The following is a 26616-nucleotide window of genomic DNA, read 5'->3' as shown; positions in this document are numbered from 1 at the left end:
AGCAGGCCGCTCCTCCTCAGCTGCACCTAGCTCTATCTGTCCTGTTCTGTTAGAGTCACCGACTGGTAATGAGACCCCATTGGCTGCCTGATGTTTACTGCACAGGTAAGACCGCCATGCTTCTTGCCCTGTGCCTCCCAAACAGGAGTGAAGACGTAGCAGTTCTTCCCTGTGAGTCTGATTGACCTTGTGCCTAGTTCTCTATCCTGGTGCTTTCTTCTTGGAAGGGACTTAACATGGTTGTCCCTTGTTAATCACCTGTCATGGGGACTATAGTTAATAATTCCACATGAGGTACACATTGAAGGTTGTAGTGTTTGCTTTTAGGTGAATTCTATGTTTCTCCCAGTTCCTTTGAGGAGGGTTTTTTTTTTTTTTTTTTTTTTTTGGTGTGGGGGCTCTGGGCACATTTGTAAGACTGGGAATAACAGTGAAGGTTAAGAACATTTCCCTGTAAACAATAGAGCCATTGGGATGATTTCAATCATGACTTGATTAAAAGAAATTCAAGTATATGACAGATCTGGGACAAACTGTGAATAACTTTCCATGTTTATTTTAAAAGTAGTTTTTAAAGACTTGCAACAGGCTTTATTGGCAAAGCAAATAGTGAAGGGATAATTATAGACGTAGTCTACCCCTTCAGCATGTTTACACACACAGCTGAGAGCTTCTGGTGTATTGTTTAGGATAACATCACTTAGCTTGAATATAAAATACTTTATGGTCCCTTGGCCAGAGCATGCTTTATGCTCCTTTGGTTGTCATCTCTCAAGTTAATTCTTGCTTGACAGTACCTGGTAGATGCAGTGGTTTCACACCATGCCCAAGATGCGGGCCACCCACCAGCTACACGGCATGACAACTCTGCAGGCCGACCGGCATCCTTGATAATTGTAAGGCCAAGGATAGTAGCCTCCCAGAGGCTCGCAGATCTTCTGGCAGTGGGTGTAGCTCCGCCTGCATTCTATGCAGCAGATTCCTTCGTGATCTAGTCTCGGGTCAAATGTCATGCTTTCTCCTTCCTGCTGCTGTGAATTGAAAGACAATGATTTTATTCCCTCTAATGAGAAGGTTACAGCGTGCATAGCATTTTAAAATAAGGTCCCGAGTTCATTGCTTCAGGAGATTAGAACAGTCAGTTGTAAGTTTTCAAACTAGTGCCACCACTCAGAATTCCTTCTGACATCAAGGCACCTTTGCCTACTTAGCCTGTCACCAGCAGAAAGTAGTGTGGTGTTTTAATGAAGTTCCTCCATGCCTAGCAGGAGCTATGGTTACCACTGAGAAGTGACTTGCCTTGTTCTAAATAAGCATAAAGGAAGCATTCTGATGAGAAGGAGCATCCTAACTGCTAATTTTAATTCACTGGACATTTGTTTCTTCCTGTAGTGATGGATCCCAGAGCTCCTGGGTGCGTGTTTTAAAGCCACTGGTCTGGGGCCAGGCTGGATTTCAATTCCACTGCTCTGTGAGCACTGCTGAGTCATTCACCTTCTCCTGCCTTTATATCAACAACAGAAGCTGTCTTCACGGAAGAGAAGACCTTCCCAAACACAAGCATGAAGTCAGACTTCACTGCAGGATAGATGGGGATACTGGATAGATTTATCTTTCCAAGGACCTACAGAGCAGGTTTTTGTATGTTTTTAAATACACATTGAACACGCTGGCAAGATGCCCTTGTTTTATTTACTTGGGGCATTGGTGGGGTTATACAGAGTCTCACACTAGCCCAGTTTGGCCTTGATCTTGGAGCAGTCCTTGCTCAGCCTCTTGAAATGTCTGGATTGTAGTTAACGGGCACATTTATCCACGTCCTCAGTTGTAAGTTCTGTGTCTTCGTACCCATCCTGGAGGCAACTGGCTTTGTCCTGTGAGCTTAAGTCTAGTCAGTGTGAGGAAAATTAAATTTTTCTTGGCAGTGGGAAAATCTTTATGGAGCGTTAGTACGCTTGCTTATTCTGACAGCTGCTAACCTATTGTCACGTTTACTTGGTTTTCTCCTGTAGTACTGGAACGAGGATTCTCATACGAATTTAAAGAAGTCTGAACGCATCAGGACATTTCAGCCGTAAATAGAAAGTAGTTCTAAAAGGAATGAATGATTTTTACAAAGCTTCACTGCCATTGTCACACCTAACAGGACGAGCAGTCCCTAAACACTGTCTAAGACATCTGTTCAGATCCTGTCTTCAGAAAGCCTCCCTTACCCCTCAGTCCGTCCTTCCAGTCTGCAGGCTGCTTTCCCCCTTATCTCTTGGAACAGCCCCCTGAATAATTGCTGTGTGACTTCTCTGGGGCGAAAGTGTTAATGGAGGTGTTTCCTGGTGGGGAGGTTCAACAGGGACTTACTAGGATTAACAAAATTGGGAGGACTCTCAGGCTGTTGCGTGCTCCTTAGAGGAGCCTGTGAAGGACAGACCTTGAGGGAAAGGCTTGAAGTTTTTTTGCCTAAAGCTCAGCATATGATAAAGGAGAAAGTTGACATAATTGGAGTTTTTCAAAGGCTGTGGATTACTGGAATCTGTAGCCAAGGCAGACACGTCACATCCCTTCTGTGAGGTGCCTGATAGCTTCAGACCTTGAACAGATTCATCTAGCCCAGCTACCTGGGGAATAAGCGATATTAAATTTTGTTTGCCTATTCAGATTATATTTCTTGTTATTCTTTGAACTTAGGGAATAAAGTACTATGGTGTTCTGAATTTTCTGATAAGCCTTGGGTTATTTAGAGAATACCTTCTGCTCTAAATCCTTCTAAAATACATTAGTCTAAAATGATAAGCTAGGAAATATGTTTGTAATATGTGGAGCAGTGCAGGACTGAATGAGCTGTGGGGGAGGGGCAGATACACAATTGATTTCCTGCAGTGCTTCTCAGCCTTCCTAATGCTGTGACCCTTTAACACAGTTCCTCATGTTGTGCCGCCCCCCCCCAACCACAAAATTACTTTTTTGCTACTTTATAACTAATTTGGTACTGTTAGGAATTTAATGTAAATATCTGAGTTTTTCAATGGTCTTAAGGCACCTCCAAAAAGCTGTGTCCTATCTTTGAGAGCTGCTGATTGTGTGAAATGTTCAACCTTACACATAATTAAAGATGGGCAAAGTAAATAAGCAGATGATATAATTTATACACCCAAGAGAGTGGCAAAGGCCGAAAGGTTTGATGGGGCTGGATGGTAGAATCAGTGGTAGGGTTTATACTTAGCAAGCATGGGACTTGGATTCAGTAGCCGCTGTCATCGGGCCATCCCATGTGTCTAGGAAAGTCTTGTAGAAAGGGGCCTTACATTACCTTTCACAGACATGAATATGGTGTGTTAACCTCTGGTAAAATATACAACTCCTACCTCCTTAGATGCATCAGAACTATGCTTTGATATTTATGCTAAAGACATACTTCGGTCATAGAGTCCATGCGCTAATATCTGCCTCACCTAGGTCACCTCATTTAGGTGCTGGTACTACTACAGCAGTAGCAGATGATGCTTTATGCCCACCAAAGCCAAATTAGTTAAGTTTCAGCACATGCCTGTCTCTTTGTTAGAATGCTGCTGATTGGACAAAAGCCAGTAACAGAACACTTCCCAAAATACTGTATTCTAATTGGAAAGCAGAATGGAATTTTTGTTCTAAAAAGGTGTGTGTGTTTCTCTGTGTGTTCTCCTGCAAATAAACTGGACACATAAGCTATTTTGGGGAATATGGCTGTGCTGGAATGTTTTGGAAACTTAATTTCACTGTATAGCTTTCTTAAATGTATGCTTATACTTTATTTTTTTTTTAAAAAAAGAAACTGCTACAAATATTCTATTTTTGTTCTCGGCAAGGTATAGTAATGGTAAGTGATAAATATTTCTTAAGATTTGGGCTTTAATACTTTAATACCATTCTCACAAAGTCAGTTTTGGCCCTTCAGCTTAGAGTATTGTCTCCTGTGTGGGAGTCCATTGTGTGTCTGGAATGAGAGCCCCAAGAGCAGAAGTAGCAGTCGATAGTCTGGGAAAAGGGCCTGAGAAAGGTCGGGAGACCCACATATGTGTGCTGAATGGACAAACAGCATGGATATAAGCAGGGGAAGAGAACACTTTCATTCCATGTGTTGCTCTGAGGGCGCACTCTTGGGAACATTTTAAACAATCAGAGTCTGGTAGGAGCTATTTTCATAGATTTTTCCCTTTTACCCAAAAAAGGGGGGTGGGAGGGACAACTTTGAATTTACACCACATAGCTGGAGATGCATGAAATCTCACTTGGAAATAAACTTCCAGCATCACATTCAGTGCATTTGTCTGGGCATGTCATGAAACACTGGTACGCACGTGGTAAGGATTGTCGGGATTGAATGGTTCTGCGTCGTCCTGGACACTGGGCCTGGTTTCATTATTCAGTCTTCTAGGGCCCGGGTTGCCTCGTGCTTCACTGTGTGGTCTTGTGGTAGAGACTATGTCTCTTCTCTCTCTCTGAATTTCTGCAAAATTTTCAGTAAGTTAATTCCTTAACATGAGTTAGGCAATTAGATCTGCATTCTGGAGTGACCACCACAGGTATGAGCCATATACTAGCTTCCCGTTTGGTTTTATAATCGGACTGGAGGAGACACTGGAAGTTGACAAACCTCTGTTCTCGGGCCCTTTTGTCTTTTCCCCACTTCAGAACTGAGCAAATAAAATATTCCTGATTTTCTCTGCCCTCTTTGCAGTGAGGAGTGGCCAGGCAGGCGATCTGGAATAGGTTGTTAGCACCATGTGTGCTTTTACTTTCTTTTTCGTTTTTCTTTTCTGTTGGTTTTTCTAGACAGGGTTTCTCTGTAGCTTTGGAGCCTGTCTTCTGTAGACCAGTGTGGCCTAAAACTCACAGAGATCCTCCTGCCTCTGCCTCCCGAGTGCTGGGATTAAAGGAGCTAACAGGAGACTTGCTGGTGTCATAGAGTGGACACCAGTGCCAGAATCCTTACAGCTTACGGTTTGGGTTGTAAATAAGCAAAACTGCTGGTCAAGTATGCTAGAACCTGCAGCCCTTTGTACTCCTAATCGATTGATTATATAGACATAAAACTTTACATCTTCATATGAGGCATTGTCTTGGTTAATTCTTCTAAGAAAATTCACATGGGATAGAAAAAAACAGATATTTTTATGTATGAGGGCATTAAGGTGCAAACCAAGTGGCTGGCCAAGATCACAGACTGTGTGACAGCAAGGACAGGATAGGAACGCTGGCTTCCAACCCAGCACCGCAGTTAGCCACCTCCTCGTGTATCTAGCAGTGCCAGCGACAGGTGAGTAACAGAGAAGGAAAGTACCACAGAGCATTGCAGTGGCATCTCCCCGAGCTTTCTTTGTCTACAAGGGAGCTAGTAGTATCTCATTCACAGGGTGATAGGGCTAAGGAAACCCTTATCTTAGGGTCTTAGCATATAGTAAGCTCACAAACATTAGGTAGCATTTTTACAGTTTGTTATTTATGAGAACTAAGATATGCTTTGAAGCCGTAGGTAGATTCCATGAATAGTGTATGGTTGGAGAAGCACCAAGGAGACCTGAGTCAGCTCACACTGCTCAGCTAGTTGAAAGATCTCAGGCAAATTAGTCTCTCTTCATCTTTGTCTTTCTCTGGATCTTGGGAACTTGTGTAAATTGTATCAACCGTTGGTAAAGATGAAATGAGGATAAAGTAGGTTGTTCTAGGACGTGGCTGTTTATTTCTGGCCTGTGTTCACCTACCCTCCCGCTTTGGTTATCCAGCTGTGTGATACTGATGACCTGTTTTCTTCAACAGCCAACGTTCAGTCTGCAAGACTTACTAGAACCAGACAGGGAGCTGGGCATTGTAGGAAAGATTTAATTTCTTTTCTTTTTTTTTTTTTTTGGTTTTTCGAGACAGGGTTTCCCTGTAGTTTCTAGAGCCTGTCCTGGAGCTAGCTCTTGTAGACCAGGCTGGCCTCGAACTCAGAGATCCGCCTGCCTCTGCCTCCCGAGTGCTGGGATTAAAGGCGTGCGCCACCACCGCCCGGCCTAAGATTTAATTTCTTTATAATAAAATACAATTGCACTTGCCACAGATTAGTGAGCAATTCATTTTAATGTTTATGATAATCCTATGCACATGCCAACATTTATTTAGTCCTTTGCTAATCTGAGGCATTTATATAGTCTCAATTTGTGATGTACATTTTTTATGGTGCTGGGTATCAAATCAGGCAAGCACTTTGCCACTGAGCTATACCTCCGGCCCACACCTCCAGTAACTCTTGTATTGACCGAGTGTGTGAGATCTTATGTGTTTAACAAGGGAATTAGCTTGATTCCAAGGGTGACATCACTCATCTTGGTCCTGCCGTTTGTCTGGTCTGCACCCCCACCTGCTGTACCCTGCGCTGTGTTTTTCACAATCTCCCCTGTTGTTACTTATTCAGTTCACCTGTTTCCATGTGTGTGTAGGTCAGAGGTTAACCTTGGCTGGTGTTTCTCAGGAGTCATCTACCCTGTTTTTTGTTTTTGTGGGATTTTTTTCATATTGGTCTCTTACTGGGACCTGGGGCTCACCAATTAGATTACTCGCTGAACACTGATCTCTATCCACTGAGCTCTCTTTCCAGACCTGCAGCATACAACTCAGAGTACAGATGGTTTTCTGCTGTGTTCGCTATTGCCTCTCACACCCAGGACAAATTTCACAGCATAGGATAGGCCTTCAGGGATGTAATTTTGTAAACTGCACTTGGTAAATATGAACAGGTGAACTCAGGGTAGTTCTGTGGTTGTTCTAAGAGAAGAGCATGGGAGTAGTGCGGGAGACTCTTAGTGGAAAGACAGTGTTTGCAGGTGAGAAGGCACAAAGGCCCACCTAGATAACGGGAGTGGGCACTGAGAAGTGGCGTGTGGCCATGGGATTGGAACACAAAGGCAGATGGCGCTGGGTGGTGGTGGCTCATGCCTTCAGTCCCAGCACTCGTGAGGCAGAGGCAGGTGGATCTCTGTGAGTTCTGGGATAGCTCTGGTCTACAGGAGCTAGTTCAGGACAGGCTTCAGAGCTACAGAGAAAGCCTTTCTCGAAAAACAAAAACAAAAAACAAAAACAAAGGCAGATGGCAGGATTGCAGTGCGTGTTCTTTGTGGCCTTTAGCTCTGCAATCTGGGGAACGTGGTTTCTTACTAATCCTGCCTACGGCCTCAGGGTCCTTCTTTTTTGTTTGTTTGTTTTAATTCCCATCTATTTATGGTCCATTCTTTTTTTAAAAAAATCTTTTAAGATTATTATGTTTTTCTGTCTGCATGTATGCTTGCAAGCCAGAAGAAGGCACCCGATCTCATTATAGATGGTTGTGAGCCACCATGTGGTTGCTGGGAATTGAACTCAGGACCTCTGGAAGAACAGTCAGTGCTCTTATCTTCTGAGCCATCTCTCCAGAGTCCTCAGGGTTCTTCCTAACCCTCTGCCAGGTATGACATGACGTTGCTTGGTATGGGTTGAGAGTAACCATCTCCTCCATACTTCGGAGCAAGATGAGACTTATGAACAATAAGAATCAGTTATTCATGGTAGAATCAGAAAGCTGTACCCTCTAGGCCTGGTAGGGTATTGTTTTGGTTGTGGCAGAGCAAGCATAGCAATGGACAGGGTATCATATAGCACGGGCTGGTCTGCTCGCTGTGTAGCTAAGGATAGCCTTCACTGATCCTCCTCCCTAGAGCCTCCTTCAACTGATCAGCCTTCCTAGTGACAGGACTAGTGAACAGAGCCACCAGGCCCAGCTCACTTTAATGAGTTCCAGTCATATAGTTCAGGGCGTTAAGCACAATCACCAGTGTTGCTACACCGCCATCCATCCATAGAACTGCCTGTTTGGTTTTTGGGGGTTTTGTTTTGTTTTGTTTTGTTTTGTTTTTTGGTTTTGTACCCTGCCTAGCCTAGTGGATTTAATACCTACATTTTCTCCATTTCCTCGTTGCTGTCTTCTGATATTCAATAAAACCTTTCTGAAAACAGCCTATCTCATTTATATAAGGAGAAAGTCCTCCCTCTCCACCTAATCCACAGCTATAAAGTAGTCCTTGGGGAGACCAGTGTGTTGACCCCGTAGAAATGAATGTGAGGCCCTTGGGGACAGAGGAGTGAGGGCTGTTTGAATTACCTGCCCTTTGCCACCCAGAAATGACTCCGTGTGTGCTCCTGCCTCACACCAAGGGGACCCTGCACTTATTTCTCTGGTTTTGGAAGCTGATATCAAGCCTGGAACTTGAGGAATCTCAGCCTGTACCCACTGCAGCTTGTGGCTGTCCCATAATTCTAGGTTTGGATATAATAAAGCATCGGCAGCATGCCAGCTTCTTAGTCTCCTGATGCTATGCTTTAAAACTAAAGAAATGTAAAATGGGAAGGCGCAAACAACAGAGATTAAGGGGCAGGGAGGAAGAAGCAGGGGTCATAAATAAAAACCGCAGGTATGCAGAGGTGCTCTGTCTTCTGCCTGCCTCCCTTTAACCCGCTGTGCCTTCCCTTTCAGAGGGCAGGTACCCCCCCCCCCCCCCCCCCCCCCATCATTTCCTCCTCTGTTCTCTCTCATGCTAATTACCAAGACTCAGCCACCAACTGTCCCAAGTTACCTTTTTTTGTTCCAAGCTTAGGTCAGTGGAGGGGGCTTCCAAGAACCACAGTGACAGTGAGAATTCCAAGCCCTATTACAAAAACTTAAAACTTTACCTTTTGGATACATAGGCTTAAGCCAGAAAATAGGGAGGTCGCCACAGAGTTCAAGGACTTTAGAACTCAAGAAGCTGTTGTCCTTCACGGGCTGGTCCATGGCCACCCAGATAAGAGAGTTTTCTTCATCTTTAACTGGCATGATCTTGCCTTCCTGTAAGAATGAAATGCCCGTGAGCAGAGGATGGTGGCGCACGCTGCATGTCGTGTCGGGCTACTGCGGGATTATTTGACTTTGTGCTAACTATGGGACAGCTCTGTGTGCACATACCACACGCACACACCTAAGACTCCAGCCTCCAGTTCGCATGCCCGGCACAGCCCCCCAACACCCTGCTTCTAGACAGCCCTCATGTATGCATAGAGGTGTTTTGAGTCGAAGTGAAAATTACTTGATACCAACTTTGAGAGCTGGGTTAATCTGATGTTTTCGATCAAAGATGTTTTTGAGGAAAAGCAATTGAACAGACCCTGAAATCCTATAAAGGATAGAGGAACCCTTCATTTGAAGTGAAAATCTTCCGGGGTTTTGTTCTGCAGCTTCCAAACAACAATGGAAAAAGCAAGTGATTGGTTCTTTAATGTCTCCAGTTCAAAGTATTATTTAACATAAACCAGCCCTTCACTTCCCAGCTGTAAGAAAACATATTTCAGATGTTCCTCGCATCTAGCACACCACCGAGATTTCAAAGCTAAGCCCTGGATTGCCTTCTATGGCGAGATGCGGAGGGTGGTTTGATAACCCAGGAGACAAATTTATTTTTGCCAGGTTGTTCCTTTCATGTATTTATTACTTTGCAGTAGGATGGAGAAATTAAAATGTTCCTTCCCCACTTTAGGTAAAAGCAGCACTTCATTTGTGTGTTCGCCCTCGGGCGTATGGTTGCATTAAGCAACTTAAAGTTATTGGAGGAAGGTAACACTCAGGTAATCCAGTTATTTACCTTAAATTAAATGGCTCCAGCCAGGAAATGAATGCTCTCTGAGCACAGTCGTTTTTTAAAGTTACACAAAAACTGTTGAAGAACTTAGGAGAGCAGCGGCACATAAATCTGCTCCATCATCGTCTGACGAGAGTGGAGAGAAGGGCCTGACTGGGGTGCACCCTGTGAGCCAGGATGTTGTCAGGCTTGGAGCACGTGGGCTACCCAGCATCCACCTCCCCAACCCTTTTCCTTTGCAACACAAGCTGCTTTTTGTTGGAGGCAGCAGTGTGCCCATTGTAATGAGGAACACTTGCTGCTTCATGCTTCCCAGTGGCCAAAGTCAGGCAGCGAGGTCCATACTGAAAGACAGTGCGTGCCTATGAGTGAGAGGCCTATTTCTCCCTACTAAAGGTAAATCAGGCAATGATCAGCTTTTACATTCTATTTATTTGTTTAGAGAGGGGAAAGAGAGACAGAAGCGGGGTGGTGGGGGCAGAGCATTTTTCTGAGACAGGCCCTTTGTCTGTGGGGCTCCTCAGAGGGGCTAGGCTAGCTGGGGAAGAATTCCCAGGGGTCCTCCTCTCTTTGACCCCCAGTTCTGGGACTGTAATCATGTGTTGCACACTGTGAATTCTGGGGATTGAACACAGGTCCTCGGGTTTGTCCTCAGGCTCTGTAGGTACTGAGCAGGCTCCCTGGTTCCTGCGTAAGTGCTGGGGAAGAACTGGGGAAGAGGCTGCAGCACCCCGTTTAGGGGTGGGAGGAGAGAAATGGTAATGATGGCCGTCACCACGGCGTGCCCTGCTGCAGCTGCTGGCCTCCAGTCCCTGCCTGCTGAAGGTACTCTAAATGGAGTCACCTGCTGCTGACAGCCATGAACATGGCTGATTTACCCAGCTGTGCTTTCTGAATGGTTTTCATCCATCAGAGGATCCACCATGAATCCGTAAACAACAAAACCACAAGATGGTCTACTCTGACATAATAATCAAGTGCAAAGATTAAAATACAACACTGCTTGCCGTAGCTGAATAATTATTTGCAAATACTATTATCTGAAATTGAAGGTTCCTGAAATGTTTGACTAAAAGACTTTCAAAAATACAGTTGTAGCTGGGCATGGTGGCGGTGGTTTACACCTTTAATCCCAGCTCTAGGGAGGCAGTGGCAGTCAGATCTATGAGTTCAAGGCCGCCCTGAGTTCCAGAACAGAACAGGCAGGGCTATGTAACTAGACCCTGTCTAAAGGAAAAAAGAAAAAAAGTATAATCATATGCTGGTCTCTCATTCATTCATTGTAACCTACACTAAAGTGGAAACAAGAATCTTGTAGTAGTTAATTGCATATCCGAAAAGATTATTACACACAGGATACAAACTCACCAAACTATTAATTTTGGCTGCTTTTAGATTATGCAATTGTGATAGTCATCTTTATACTTTCATGTATTTATCATGAGAGAAAATCCATTAAAGCCAATGAGATGACTCAGTGGGTAAAGTCACTTGCCACCAAGCCTGACGGCCTGAGTTCAATCTCCAGCACCCACAGGTTGTCCTGTGACCTCTTCCACACAAGCCTGCATGCGCACACAGACACTCACAGACAAAGGTGTCAAGTTTCACGCTACGAAGTTATGATGAGATCTGGGTGATACAGCTGGGGGCGTTGGTTCTCGGGCCAGGCGAGAGAGACTGAGTTCACACCCACGTACGGGAAACAGCGATGGAGTGGCAGAGCTCCCCAGCAATGCAGTGCCATGAAGAGAATTGCAAGCCCCACAGCAGAGGGGTCCCGGCCCCGTTTTAGGTGGCCTGTGAGCAGCACAGCTCACAGGGGAGCATGAATGGAGCAATCGAGTCTCCATCTTACAGCAAGAACACTGGGGTAACAGAAGAAGTAGGTGAAGGAAGAGGACCTCCTGGCTTGCCTTCAGAGCCCACAGGTTGGTTTGTAGCTTGTGTTTTGTTCTGTTTTGAGACATCACCTGCTGCGGCTCTCATGGGAACAAACAATTAGGTGGTTTCCAGGCAACTTTGCTGTTATCCACAGTTTTTCTCCATGGCCCTGAGGGATCTGATGCTTGGTTCACTTCCCTCTCTGGGATACTAAAGGCTCAGGGAAGATCATAATAAAATTAGCAATTATGAGCGGCAGTCTTCCCATTCATCTAGTAGATTCTAAGGCCACGGGCACAGTGTATAAGCAATGGTTTGAAAGTGACAGAGCTGTCACATTCACAGCAGGTGACAGAGCTGGGGTTTAGATCCACATTTTTAGGGTTCCCAAGTCGTCATCCTTCCAGAACCCCTGCCACAGCTCAGATGGAAGACAGTGTGACCACTTTGTAAGTCCTAAAAGTGTTAGACGAAAAATATTAACTGGGTTTCTAGGACACTATGCAACTCTTAAAGGAAATTTTTTAAAAAGTCAGATTTAGGGCTGGAGTATAGCTTGTGCAGTCAGTGACTACCTAGCATGTGTAAGGCCTTAGGTTCGATTGCCAGTAATACGAAACCAACAAAATACCAGGCTTAAAGGCAAGCCACTAGGAACAAATGGAAGAATTATGTTTTTAAAATGTATAGAGGGTGAGGTCAGCCTGGGCTATGTAATGAGTTCCACTCTAGCGTGGGCTATGTAGTGAGTTCTACTCTAGCCTGAGCTATGTAGTGAGTTCCACTCTAGCCTGGGCTATGTAGTGAGTTCCATTCTAGCCTGAGGTATGTAGTGAGTTCCACTCAAGCCTGAGCTTTCAAGACCAACCTGGGAAACTTAGTGAGACCCTGTGTTTGAAAAAAAAAAAATGGGGCTATATGCAAGGCAGGCCTTTGATTCAGTTCCCTTGCTTTCAAAACTGAAAACAACCCACGAGGTTTGTGTCGCTTCATTACGCTGACTTGAACCAAGGGAAGAGCTAGAGGACATCTCAGCCCAGTGTCCTAGGAAACCCCTGGAAAGAGTGTTCTGTCCCAGCTTCCTGCAAGAGGCTGGGGACCAGCTATCTGGAACATTTGGGGAAGAATTCCCTCATTTTATGGCGCTGAGACTGGAGAGGGCTTCTAAGTCCCATTAGTGAAGGTTTAACTGTGAGCTTTTTTTCTAATCTTTATTGTGATTTTTTTTTGGGGGGGGGGCTTTTCGAGACAGGGTTTCTCTGTGTAGCCCTGGCTGCCCTGGAACTTGCTCTGTAGACCAGGCTGGCCTTGAACTCTGCCTCCTGAGTGCTGGGATTAAAGGCGTGCGCCACTCTGCTATTCTGAACTTCCAATCCCTGCTCTGATAGCCACGTAACACCGGATGTAGAAGGCCATCTGAATACCGAGCCCCTGATGCACTGAAACATTCCCCGTGTTTCTTATTGTGTGTGTGTGTGTGTGTGTGTGTGTGTGTGTGTGTGACCACAGCACACGGGTGGACGCTGGCAAACAACTTGAAGGAGCCTATTCGTTCTTCCTGCCACGTGGGTTCCAGGACTCCAACTCAGGCTGTCAGGCTTGGCAGCAAATGCCGTTACTCACTGAGCTGTCCACCTAATGCCCTTTAAAGCGGGCATCCCAGCCGGGCGGTGGTGGCGCACGCCTTTAATCCCAGCACTCGGGAGGCAGAGGTAGGCGGATCTCTGTGAGTTCGAGACCAGCCTGGTCTACAAGAGCTAGTTCCAGGATAGGCTTCAAAGCTACAGAGAAACCCTGTCTCGAAAAACCAAAAAAAAAATAAAAAAAAAAATAAAAAATAAAAAAAAAAATAAAGCGGGCCTCCCCACACCTTTAACTATGCTGCACCATGTCAGAAAGATCACTTGGAGCCAGCAGGACAGATACATTCTTCTGGTAGAGCAAAACAAAAACCAGCTCAGGTTCTGGTCATGAACCTGCCCAGGAGAGAGAGGGGGTGTCTTTGGTGCTGCCCATCGTGTGTGTTGGTACCCACCAGTTCAGAAGAGATGCTTTGCTTGGTCACAGTGCCCACCTCGGGGACCCGAGCCTTCACCTGTGCTTTGATGTAGCACTTCTCTCCTCCTGCGAACCGGATCCCGGTGATACCCTACGAGATAAGAGTTCATTGGTCCATCCACTTATTTACTCAACCCATTGCACGTCTTGCCTGTCGGGCATTCCAGGTGTCGGCTATATGGATAAACACAATAAAATCCTGGCTCTCATGGAATTTGCCAACATTGTTTTCCAATAAGAAGCAAATATAAATTTGGGCAGAAATGAAGGCTGTAGAGAAAAACAGGCGGATGCAGAGGCTAGGAAAGGCATGGGAGAATGCTTTAGCGAGCACACTCAGGAGGGAGGACAATGAGGGGTGATACCTGAGCCCAGTGGCTCATGTTAGGAACCCTGTCTGTGCAGCGGGAAGCTCAGCTGAGCTGCCGTTCTGGCCGCACAGCCTTTTCTGAGCTCATGGCTCAGGTGCGTTCTCCATCTTTTTCTAAGCCTCATCTTTTATTTGCCACTTGGTCTACAGTTCACACTTATGAACTTGTTGAGATCAGTATGTGTGTGTGTGCACGTGCATGCGTGCATGTGTGTGTTTGTCAGTCTGTGGTCCTACAAAGCCTCTCGTAAGATGTTGGTCAAATTAATGAATTCCCTTAATCCTGCACTTTCCCAGTTACTGAGTCTGAAGTAAACAGAAAAGCCATACATGGCTCCAGGAGCTAAATCTTACCGGAGCATTTAGGTGTTTTGTTTTGTCCCCTCTGAGATATAAACAATGTCTCCTCCTGGCTGGGGACCAGCCTTAAGGGACACATTGGCACAAAGCTCCCTCTGAGTTGACGGCTGGACACGGCTCTCACCTGAAGAGGACGTGAGAAGGATCTGCACATTCTGTCCCGGGAGTGTTTAACTTTGATTCTGCTGATGTCATTCATGAGGAATAAATGATCTAAATATTCTTAAAGGTCATAATTTTATGCTTAATAATGTCGATGCTACCACATGTCTGAACCTTGATGATCTCCTGTGGTGTGGAAATCAGTGTAGGACAAGGCCAGACTGAGTCAGTGTTAAGGCGTGGGGAAATAATAAATAATAAATCCAGAACTGTGGGATCAGGGGTCTTAAACAGAGACAAAGCTAACTCTAAGTCAAGCTGGAGTAGTCTCATACGAATCTACCTTCCTGGACCTGAAACTCACAGAGGCCGGCAGGTGACAGAATAGAGGAGCCAAGATGGCTCTTCCTGCATGGCCCGTTCTTTGCCTTGAGGCCTGCTTGTTCACACTGTGTAAGTCCCCCTCCCTGCCCCCCCTCCCGCCACCTTGTCTCTCCTGACCCAGCTCCTCAACATGGCAGAGACATAGTCTGACCACAGCACTCTGCTTTGGCCACCGACTTCCCCTGGATAGATTTGAAGGACATAGTTGACAAAACCAGACTTGGTAATAGAGCACTGGGGAGGTGGAGGCAGGAGGATCAAATGTTCAAGGTCATCCTTGGTTATATAGCGAGTGTGTAGGCCAGATTGAGGTATGCGGGATCTTGTTAAAATAAACGAGCAAAACCAACCTAAAAACAGAACCCAGCTGCGGGCCCTCCCAAAATATTCTTCTTGCAGTGATAATGTGGTGCTCAGTCTCTTGAGTATTCTTAAACTACCCAGATGTCGATGATGGACAGACAGCTAGAATTGAGGCCCAGCAGTTGAGGGCAAAGGGAGCTTGTTCGGAGTAAAATTTTTAAAAGACTCATATCAGTCTTTCAGGTCAAGTTTCTCCTGTCCCTGCGGTTTGTATCTGAGTCACTGGGACAGACACCAGAGGGCTGAGTCCCAAGTCCAGGGTGAGAATTTCCGACTAAACGTTTTAAGTTTGTATTTTCAGCAAGCCCTTGGAGGCTGCCCTGCTGGTACCATAAGGAATATGGCTTGAGAAGCACTGGTATCTGTTATGCTGTTTCCCGAATCTCTACCCCTCTTGCTCTGCATGTAAATTTAGAACTTGTAGCTGAAGAAACAGGGAAGGGAGAGAGACCACTGCTTTCCTACATGGTAGGTTTTCTAGTTCCAGACACACATGCTCTCTGAACATGAGGTGTGTTGGAGGACATCATACATCATTCCAGTATGCCTGCTACACTTTCTGCTACACGGAAAGTGGACCTAGTACCGAGTCCATTCCTGCCAGCACACACCCCGCGGAGGTTGCTGACAGCCCATGGGGTGGGACTGGTGGAGACGAATTCACACTTGGCCGTCACGTCTAGCTGCAAATCTGCCTCAAGTGGCCAGATATATTAAGCGATTTAAACAGATGGAGAAGTACAGGAAAGTCAGGCAAACCTCCTGTGTTAGCAAACAAACAGGGCCCCAGAAGTCAGTGATAATGAGGAGATTTGCTAACAAAGGCAACTAGTGAAGATTTAAAAAAAAAAACCAACATTCATCAAAAGAGCCATATGATAAAGTCCTGGCTGCTGCTCTATCTGTGACCCCTAGAGGGCCTCAGGAGGGAAGGGAGTCATTGCCCATGACAGGCATTGTAGAAATCCTTGGTGATACAAATGTTGGGCTAGTCTGGCCTTTTTGGGCCCCCCAGAACCCTGGAATCCTGAAGAACCAACTGCCCCGAGTCCTAGGAAACCACGCTGTTTGTAGGTTCTGCCTGGCACAGAACACGGTTTTCATTTTCCATATAAGCGCACGGTGACTGAGCATAGCTCCCAGCACGGTGGAGTTCCTACACACAGTTACTTAGAAATGGAAGTAAATTAGTTTTTGCTTTATTTCTGAGACAGAATCTCAGGCTTGTCTCAGACTCAGGATCCTATTTCAGCTTCCCAAGTGCCGGGGAGGCAGGCATGCACAGCCATGCCCATCAAGAGATTGGTCCCGACGCCGACTGTCAGAGAATTTCATAACACTTAATTGCCAAAGCTCACTTGTGGCCGTCTGCATTGCAGGTGTGGCGCTGGCAGTCTTGGGACGGCCAGTGTATGCTTTTGACTTCATTAATACCAGTTAATGCATCAGGCTGAGCATGCACATATGAAATCCATATCTCACTATAAATTACCTTCATTTTACTGTTCCTTTACATTACGGTGGAGGGTTGTATTGACTTTTGAAATCAATAACCTACCTACCTTCCAGGTAGGTTATGCTGTCTTTTTTTTCCCCCTCTAGCTTTTTAAATCACAGATTTCAAATATCCACACATGAAAAGAATTGTTTGCTGGAAACCCAGAATACCCATATGTGCTCACCACTATTGACTGTTTTTGGATTTTAGTCGTGGCTTTCGTTACTGGCTTCAGATCTGAGGAGCTTGGCTTTAGCCAACAGCGTGGATGCTTGTCAGGCTATAGTCTTTCAGAATATAAATCACAAACTGTGAATCAACCCAGTCTTGTTTCCCCCCGCTCCAGGGAACAAAGTTTGGAGCACTTGGTTTTTTTCAGTGTTTCTCTCTCTCTCAAGGTGTCTCTTCTATGTTGGACTCTTAAAATACTGGGGTCCTGGGTGTCAATTTACAGTTCAGAATCTTTGATGATCTAACCCCACCTTTATCTCCATCAATCTCTATTCCCATTCTTGAGCTGACAGCCCTGGCACGGGGACTGTGAGTTCTTTTGTAGTATCCTTTCCAGCGGTCCCTGTTAAAAGTTCAAGACACTTTTCAAAAGGGTTGGAGCTACAGCTCAGTGGTAGGGTGCTAGTCTAGCCCAAGAAAGACCCTTGGTCCAGTTCCCAGCCCCACAAATCATCCCTCGGGACGCTATTCAATTATAATGTCATCGCCTCGCTAAACCTGTGCAAAGCCACTAATTGGCAGTGCCGCTTTTGTGTGTGGAGCACACTCTGCCCATAGCTCATCGTGGCACATTTCTGGGCATGTATCTTTCTCTTAGACTGGACCAGAAGGTCCTTGAAGGATAAATGCCAGTCATCTTTCACCCCTTGTACCTAGCAGCATCCCCACATACGGTGAGCCTCAATCAACACTTCCCGCATTTGACCGATGGTTTAAAATGGAGGCAAAAGTAATAGCAGATGACCACAGAAGCTGATTCATGTCTTTTCAAAAGTCCAGGCTGGTTGAAACCCATAACAGGTACTATCCATCAAAAAAATGTTCCTCTCACCAGGTCTGACTTAGAGAAATGTAGGAGCTATCAAAGAGAATTGATCAGTTTATAAAATATTTGTGGCCCGTTGGTCTATGAGAACAAAACACAATCAATACCATTATTAGAAAGAACCAAAGGATTATAAAACAGATATATAGGTTTGGGATTAAAATATTTTCACAGGATATTCTTGCTACCTGAACGTCTCAAGAGTGAGGGGCCTTTTGTAATCCATCCTCAACCTCTTTTGCATATTTTGACATTGTAGCACAGCATAGGTATTCAGTTCTGTTCTGGATTGAATGATGCGTGCGGAGGAGCCACATTTTATTAGTTTATATCGAGTAGTAGAGAGAAAAAAATGCTTTGCCCTGTCCTGGGTTTTGCAGTAAAAGCATTTAATAGGTCCAGAGAAATTATACTTGTGCACAGACCAGAACCATTTGCAATGTGATGACCGACCAAAGTGCAGCTGGGCACACTCAGAGCTGCAGAGCCTGTCCCCAGGGCAGGGCCCTCCATCAACACAGCCAGTCCTCATCCGCATCAGCGTTCAGCATCTCTGAGCACTGATGCTAGCATCTGCTGGGAATTCAAAAGGACTCACGAAGCATGTTTTGGCTCCCACAAGAGGAGTGCTTTCGTGTAAATGAAAAGCTTCTTTTCGTTTTTTTTCTCATCAATCAGGGGAAGATGGTTTGATGAGATGTTTGTAGACCCATAAACTATCAGAAGAGACAGTTTCAAGAGCCCTCCTTCAGTACGAAGTTTCACCTACTTTGTCTGCAGATTTAGCAGAAGAACCCAAATACGGATGCTTCTTCCTCATCACAGAACATAAGAGAATGAGATTTTGTCAGCAGTCAACTGGAAATTTAGCCCGAGTGACACTTCTGTTAGCAGATGCACGCTGGAGCATCAACCAATAATCTAATGGCGTAGGTTGCCTGTAAATTAAATTTTGGTCAAAACACAAAGGGGGCTGAAATGTGTCTGTTGTAATAGCCATGCCAGAAAACCCGGGCTGTGATAGGGGATCCACCCTTGCTTCTTCTCCGGAGTAAATGGGAATTTAGAAAAACATGGAAGTTCCCAGCACTCGGGAGGCAGAGGCAGTGGATCTCTGTGAGTTCGAGGCCAGCCTGGTCTACAAGAGCTAGTTCCAGGACAGGCTCCAAAGCCACAGAGAAACTCTGTCTCGAAAAACCAAAAAAAAAAAAAAAAAAAAAAAAAAAAAAAAAAGAAAAACATGGAAGTAAAACCTACTATTTTTGGGAAACTACCCAGTCATTAAAATGTCTTTATTCTCTAGAAGTCCAAGGTTTTGTCCTTGAATGTTATTTGAGCATTTTATATGCCAGGTTATAGGAAACCACCTGGAATGACATAGCTCTCGTGAGTCTTTCTTGAAGACTTTGTGCAGTCCCAAGAAGAACATGTTCTTGTCAATAACATACTTTTCCATTAGAAAAATAAAGCTTCATTTTGATTTCTAAGTCCATATATCTTTTATTTTCTAGAAGTAAATTCATTTTCAACAGTTATTTAAGGACATGAATTGAATTAGGGTGTTTTGTCTTGTCTTGTTCGTTCGTTTCCTTTTTAAGAATCTTTTCCCTTGCCTGGAGATGGGAATCTCATGCTGCCAGGCAGCTTCGAACTCCTGGACTCAAGGGGTCCTCCTGTGTTGCCCTCCCTAACTGCTGGGGCTACTGCACCGGAAGAGGTTTTGTTGTTTTGTATATTCTCCCATGTTTCTACCTTTGGAGGACGCGGAAGACAAAGCAAGGCTTTTTCTCACGGAGCACAGGCTCCACAGTGCAGGTGGGTCGGGACATCGAAGTTGCAGTAAAGAACTGTAACCGCTGGTACACACGAGAGATGCTGCTTCTCCTCAGACCAGGAAAGCCAGGGTTTGCCTGTTAAACTCTCTAGACACATGAAGTGTACTTACGTTCTGGAAGTCATTAACTTCAATCGCTTCTTCTGCTCCGCTTCCCATTTTAAAGGTCTCCAAGTTGTTCCCAGCATCTATTTCCATTGACCCATCTTGTAGCTTCCCGTTGATACTCATGGTGTAATGAACATTGTAAATCTAGAAGTGAACGCAAGAGTCAGTGATGCTTTCTTTCTTCCAGCATTTTGGGGTTTGCAATAGATAAGGTGGCTTTCATCTTTCTCACATATGCATGGAAATGCCATTACAAATGGTATTTCAAATTACACATACAAATACATTTATATTTGAGGACTTCATCCATACACCAGTCACTTATTACAACGATTTCTTTTGTGTGTGTGTAGGTGTGTATGTGTACACACACGTGTTTGTAGGTATACACATATTTGTGCACATGGGTGAATGCTTGACTACCCCCCCCAAGGTGTGTGTTAAATTAATGCCTTAATCACTAACCACCTGACATTTTTAAGACATGGTGTCTCACGGAACCTGGAACTGACCAATTCAACTAAATCAGCTGGCCAACAAACCTGCTTTGGCCTCCTCAGCGATAGGATTGCTGTGAGGCCCTGGGAGATCAAATTCGGCTTCTCAAGTGCCCATGGCAAGCACTTTACCAAATAAGCCATCTCCTCAGCCTGATGTATTTTAAAATTCTTTCTAAGTAAAATCTTTGGTAGTATTTGATAGCTCTTTAAACAGCTCCAGGACTTGAATCTTGGCTCTCCACCAGAAGCAACTGAATAGAGTCTCCAGGGACTGTATCTCGACCAAGTAAATCAAAGCCTGTGCAGGTGGGGGGTTGAGCAGCAATATTTGGTTTTCTAAAGTCTAATTCTCTTTGCATCTGAACTGAGAACCACCTATGGTTTTCATCCGAGAAAGTGACATCTTTGCTTGAAGATTTATTTTTTTAAGGTTTTTTTTGTCGCTATTAGATGTGTGAAATAGCATATGGTAAGGATTTTGGATGGGACTGGGATATATCTTACATACACCAGTACTTCAGAGGCTGAAGCAGGCACATCTCCGTGAGTTCAAAGCTAGCCTGGTCTCCAGGAAAGGCAGGGTTACATAGACTATCTCTCACAAGAAAAAAAAAAAAAAAAAAAAAAAAAAAGATGTTTTCAATCACTAAATTAGATGACCCAAAGCGGCTTTTTTTTGTTTTTTTGTTTGTTTTGGTTTAGACAGTTTATCACTGCAATGGTTTAAAAATAACTGGCTTGCACTCCCGCCCAGCATACTGCTCCCCTGCTAGGCCTTTTTCTAGGTGGCAGGCTGGAGCTGAGTTTCCTTCTTTCTCTCCTCTTAGGACTTTAGTGATCTCTCTGTCTTCATTAACCAGCCATTATCTAGGTGCCATCTGCCCGGCGTACAAAGTGTACGGTGCCCACGCAGAAATGCCTATGTGCACGTCTCCAAAGGGAGAGGCTGAGAACTGACAAGACACAGTTTCCCACCTTGCGCAGGCCAGCGGGTCAGAACTGTAAACAGCTGTGATTCTAATCAAGCATGATTTCTCTCCTGCATTACGAGGAGTGGCTACTACGTGGATAAACACTAGAAAATGGAGTTGTCGTTACTGGATCCTCACTTGGAGAAAACTCATTATCGCTAGACCCACAGAGCACTCGTCTATCACCAGAGACGCGGGGATGGGTTTGCCACTCCCGCTCTTCCTCTCGGGCAGCCGTATTTGTTTGGTAAGAGAAAAAAATACCGGATCCACCATGGAGTGACCATCTTGCATCCCTGGCTCCCTTGCCTCCTTTCAGGAACTCTGGTGCCTGCAGTTCCCTATGCGGCCCTGACCACGGGGCCGTGTCCGACTCTGAATTAGCAGAGAAGGACCAGAGCCCAGCAGCCTGCTTTGCCTTCTCCCCCAGGAGCAGCCCAGTTAGGGAAGCCTGGTATTTGTTTGTTTGTTTGTTTTTAGCTGAACCAGGCCGTTTTGCAGGCCAGCTGAGAAACAGGCTCTGCTCTGACCTGGGGGCTCAGAGCAGCCATTGTACACAGAGTTAGCCATGGCCGTCTTAGGAACCTGACCTGTGAGTTCTTACTGACACAAGTGTCCTCCACCCAGGTGGCAGCAAACTAAAGCGGTGCAACATCTATGAGTTTAACCATTTAGAGATCTCCGTTAGTTGGTTCCTTGTCCCTCTTTCTCTCCCCTCCCGATCCCCCCCCCACCCAAGTCTCAATATGTAGCCCAAGTTGGCCTTGAGTATATCATGTTACATAGCCAGGTTGGCTTTGATTCTTCCAGCCCTAATTTCACCTTCCACCGCTTCCACTTCCTTCCTCAGCAGCGGCTCCCTAGCCTCAGACAGCATCCTCAGGATATAGACCTAGCTTGCACACTCATCTAGGTGGCTGCAGAAAAGCCTGTGCCCTTTTGAAGTGATGGAGGGCCGATGTAGGAGGGAAGGGTGGAAGGCAATCTGCAGTTTGCAAAGTCCTGGGCTGGGCAGGAAGCTGAGCTGCTGGAGTGGCAATTACATTATCTTCTCTAAGCCCAGGGAGCTGTTGGCACCTAAGGCTATTTCTCGCCAAGTACAATGAAGTTTATTATTTGCCAAAATTCTGCTCAATATGGTGCCTTTTACAGCCAAGGATATTTGCTAATGAGTTTTTAATAAGGCCTCGGCTCTATAAGATTAATTACATAATGTTTGGGAAAACGTCTAGAAAAATTAATCTAAGAAAAAAAGGCCCCAAGCAATGGTCTCCTCCCCTCACGGAATGGGTAGAGTTGTCAGTTATCTGGCACTGATGGGAATTTCCCATATTTCAATGCCTTGTTGCATTTGCAGCAACGTGGATGAAAAATGGCCTCAATATTTGAGCTCAGCCAGTGATCCCCTCATTATTAGTGCCCTGTGCTTGGTAACCCTCCAGCTAAATTTGAGCTGACCAACCCTTGGGGACTGAGTCGTGGGATATGGGGGAGGAGCGGACGTCACAGAGGGTTCTCTTTTGTAACTGAGAGCAGAGGTGCAGAGACTTCTGGGAGAAGGGGGAGTCCATTAGCTTGATGACCGTGTCGGATAGAGACTTACCTTTTTGACTCTGCTGTGTTTGGGGGATTTAGAATTATACCCGGAGAAGGTAGGCCCATGCCTGCGCATAGCATAGACAGTGCCAAATGCGCTCTACTCCGAATTTTGTGATTTGTTTTTGAGACTTAAATAATACGGAACAGCATTAGACATTTTTTTTTCCAGGAAAAAAAAAAGAAAGAGAAAGAACTGCCATGATTTTCTTCATTTTCCTGTCTGTTCAGGAAATAGCAATAACTTTGATTGTGGGCAATAAAATGTGACTCACTATTTCCTCTGTCTTCTTAGAATGTAATACTAATCTCTTGAACCAGACAACCAAACATCTCGCGGTAAAATGAAGGTATGGGGAACGGGAACCCGCTCCTTCAGGAGGAAGGGTCATTCTCTCAAAGAAGCTTGTCAATTAGCCATGCTTGTCTAGAACACTGAAATGCCAAATGGTAATGCTTTCATAAGTTTCATGGCCAAAATATTTACCAAAAACATCAAAAAGCAAAGCTATTTTTGTCTCCGAATGACTCTCATCTTTGAGATTTTGTTATCTAAAAGATAGTATTTACGTCTTAACACCATCAAATTTCCCAAAGGGTGACAATCTCAACCCTGCTGCCAGTGGGGATGTAGTTGTTAAAATCATTTTCATGTTCAGATTCTCTGCTTTCATATGTGAGCATCTGGCCCAGTGTCTATATTTAAAATACAAATACATTAAGGCACTTTTCAAATCCACACAGAAAACAGCGCAATTCTGATCTTACAAATTGATGCCTGTAAATTTGATATAGTCTCTCCAACAGACTCAGTGCTAAACGGCATGCTTATCTACATTAGGCATTTGAGTTAAAAATACAAATTATGCAGCGACTGCCGAAGATGTGATGTGTAAAATGGTTGAATTGCTTTCAGCACCATTTTCTCTAAGTACTGGGATTCGTTCATGCCTTGAATTTCATGGTGGGAGAGGAGAAAAAGCAGCAGCCACTGATCCTGGGAGGACAGTGATTAAGAAAGAGCCCTTTGTGTGCACCCTGGAGATAGAATTCTTTTCCATTAGCTGAAATAAGCTTCCACCCTGGTGTGGCAATGGTCACCAAGATAAAATGCCCCCTTTACATAGGTGGACACAGCGAGGTATTTAGAGAATGCACCCGAGCTCGGCCCAGTCCAGACAGAAGCAGTTTTTATACTCCGTGAGAGTCCATCCTGCTTTAAAATAAACAGCAGATAAAGGCAGGGTAGCAGTAGTTAGAGAGAGATTTGCTATTAAATCACAGGTGGCCGGACTGACTCTGAAAAGAGATTTGTCACCGCTAAGGAAGTCAGATTTTCTGTTTTAATAAAGAGAAGCGAGTATGAATAAATAGGTCACGAACCCAGAAACCTTAAGGATAAAGATTTACCCCCAGCTGTGGCTCGGAATATTCTCCCTTCCCCTTTGTTCTTTTAAGATTTACAGCTTTTCTCAGGTGGGACGGGCCTTAAAGATCATTTACTTTCATTTTTTCTTCCTGGAAGAGAAGTTCAGAGAGGCCACGTGCCCTACCCACTGTCTAACTGCCTGGTGGCTGTGTTTGGCCGAGGTGGCAGAGAATGACTTTCCAGAGTCCAGGGCATTCTCGAACAGTCTCCATTCCCGTTTATATCCTAGAAGCCCTGAGCTTCCTATACAATGCCCAGTACCCACATCGGTTGGATCCGCACAGGGGGATGTCTCTAGAGGACCAAGGGGGAGGAGCAAACTGTGTGCACTGAGGGACCAGAGCTCTGGCTCCACCTAGGGGGACCGGCCACCCCACGCACCTGGCGGCCCTTGCACCCCAACTTGGGCGGATAGCCCTTCAAGCCACTCTGGACTTACGTGATTGTCATTCCCCTTCCAGAAGTAGAAGGCCCCGATGGCCCCGAAGAGCATCAGCAACGCACCAGAAATGAGGACCACAGCTCCGACCTTGAGCAGACGCGTAGGGCTGGAGGGTTTCACGGTCACGGTGGCGTAAGCCTGCAGAGCAGGAGAGGGACGGGTCGCCGCCGCGCCACATACACTCCAGTCCCTGCGCTGTGTCCCCGGGGAACCTCGAGGACTGGAGTGGGAAGCTTTGGCTCCAGCACACTCAGACGCCACCTCCCAAGGGTCCCCTGGCCTTAGGTGTGGAAATAACAGCAGATTCTTCCCTGGGCAAGGCGCTTAGTCCCATAGACCTTCACCCTTTGCTGTCACAAGAGTTTTCCTCCACACCTGTGCTGGGTCCTGTGCACCCTGCCACTCCACCCACACACTGGGCATCCTCATTTGATTCCGTCACCACCACACCTTCAATGGCACAAACTTCTCAGCCCAGAAGTAGACCTGGCACCCACATGCAGCCTCGGTCCCTGCCTGTGCCCTCACTCAACGCCAGGACTAGGGACCCAGGGGCTACTCACCGGAGGACTGCAAAACTCAATGTCATCAGGTCCTACCAAGGTGATAGGAACTTTGTCCGAGTTTTCTGCCATGTCTGAAGATGGTGAAGAAGGACACTCAGAGGCTCTGTCTCTCTGTCCCAAAGACAAATGCCCCCTGCATACGAAGCAGCAGCAGCAGCAGCGTCCTGCTCCTGCTCGGGCCAGCCCTTCTGTTCCCACCCCTTCCAGCACCCCACCTCTCCCCTCCCTTCTCCCTCCACCCGGAGCAGTCAGTTCAGCCCGTCCTGAGTTCTCAGAAGGGCCCTCTCCTCCCTCTCTCCAGTCCAAAGCCCCCAAGTAATGCCCAGATAGGTCTGAGTGTGTAAGTGTGGGTGCCTTTCTTTAAAGCCGGGATGTGGAGTCTCAGAAACGCCCCTTCCCCCAAATACTAGCTTGTCTGGGGCAATTAGCTATCCACCCAAGGATTCCTTAGACCATCAGAGCACTTTGCCGTGACACTGGCTGGAGGCTATTTTTTGAGGGTGCTGATGATGGAGGGGGATTGAGAGAGCGGGATGATACCATAAGAAAGGGGTCTTCCCGCCGGGCGGGGCCGTCGCTAGTCTCTCCTGATAGAGCTTGGAGCAGAGTCTTGGAGATGGCCTTTGCCATTGAGTTCTCTAGGGGCGGGGCTTAAGTTGTAGCAACAGTGAAACGCAAGCAGAAGGGGCCTGCAGCAAAGGAAATGGGGAGCCTGGAAAAAAAAATGCCTACAGTTAAGTCAACAACAATTAAATAGAAACAGCGGCAAACTTGTGCCAAACAGTAATGGGGTGCGTTTGAAGCAATGACTATGATGTGTGCAGGGATCACACACATATGCATAGCATCGATAAGTGAACAGAGAAGATACTGCACTGTTTTATTTGTGTTGCTGTTGACAGTCACACATAGCTCAGGATGACATAGAACTCCATATGAAGCTGAAGATGACCTTCAACTCTGAATTCTGCCACCCTCCCTGGAGTGCTGGGATCGCAGGCACTGGTCCATGCGCCTGGCTTTGGGCTGGGTATGCTTTCCACAGGGGTATAGCTCCAGCCCCATTTTTCTCCTCTATTTTGAAGAATGTGTTTTCTGTACCTCATTTGCAGCCATGGTTCCTCAGTTCCCGCTGGGGATTGAAGCTGTCTCTGAGCTCTCTGCTGAGGAGTGAGCGAGGGCTGGGGGCTGTGGGAAAATGAAGCTTCCTGAGCAGAGGGACTGAAAATGTACACGACTGCAGCAGGAGAGTGTTTAAGGATCAAAAAAGGGATGCTCGTGTGGAGATGCTGACACGGGGCTGCAGGGGAAGAGCAGAGCAACGAGACCGCCATAGCAGAGCTGGCGGAAGATGCTGGGTCTTGGGCTGGGGAGACAGATGTAGACCTTACAGGACTGTGGGGGTGGCAGAAGCCCAGTCAGGGAGAGGAGATGAGAG

General features: G+C 45.9%; 1 protein-coding gene across 3 annotated transcripts; it reads right to left on the bottom strand.

The window, feature by feature from the left end:
- Window positions 1-815: 815 nt before the first annotated feature.
- Cnmd (chondromodulin) lies at window positions 816-25287 on the bottom strand. 3 transcript variants are annotated; one of them, XM_038310501.1, is made up of 7 exons: window positions 25176-25287; window positions 24610-24750; window positions 19678-19818; window positions 13576-13689; window positions 8715-8869; window positions 4332-4491; window positions 816-1031 (listed from the first exon to the last, which is right to left on the bottom strand). In XM_038310501.1, the coding sequence occupies exons 1-7, from the start codon at window positions 25245-25247 to the stop codon at window positions 816-818; spliced, it is 999 nt and encodes a 332-aa protein (XP_038166429.1). In that variant the 5' UTR covers window positions 25248-25287. The 3 variants fall into 3 exon arrangements, with proteins under 3 accessions (XP_038166429.1, XP_038166428.1, XP_038166431.1); XM_038310500.1 differs by having other exon boundaries at window positions 4332-4480; window positions 8716-8869; XM_038310503.1 differs by having other exon boundaries at window positions 816-1028; window positions 4332-4480; window positions 8716-8869.
- Window positions 25288-26616: the final 1329 nt, after the last annotated feature.

The sequence above is a fragment of the Arvicola amphibius genome, chromosome 13 (assembly GCF_903992535.2).
Source record: "Arvicola amphibius chromosome 13, mArvAmp1.2, whole genome shotgun sequence".
Taxonomy (NCBI): Eukaryota; Metazoa; Chordata; class Mammalia; order Rodentia; family Cricetidae; genus Arvicola; species Arvicola amphibius.
This window is presented reverse-complemented; position numbering and strand designations above follow the sequence as displayed.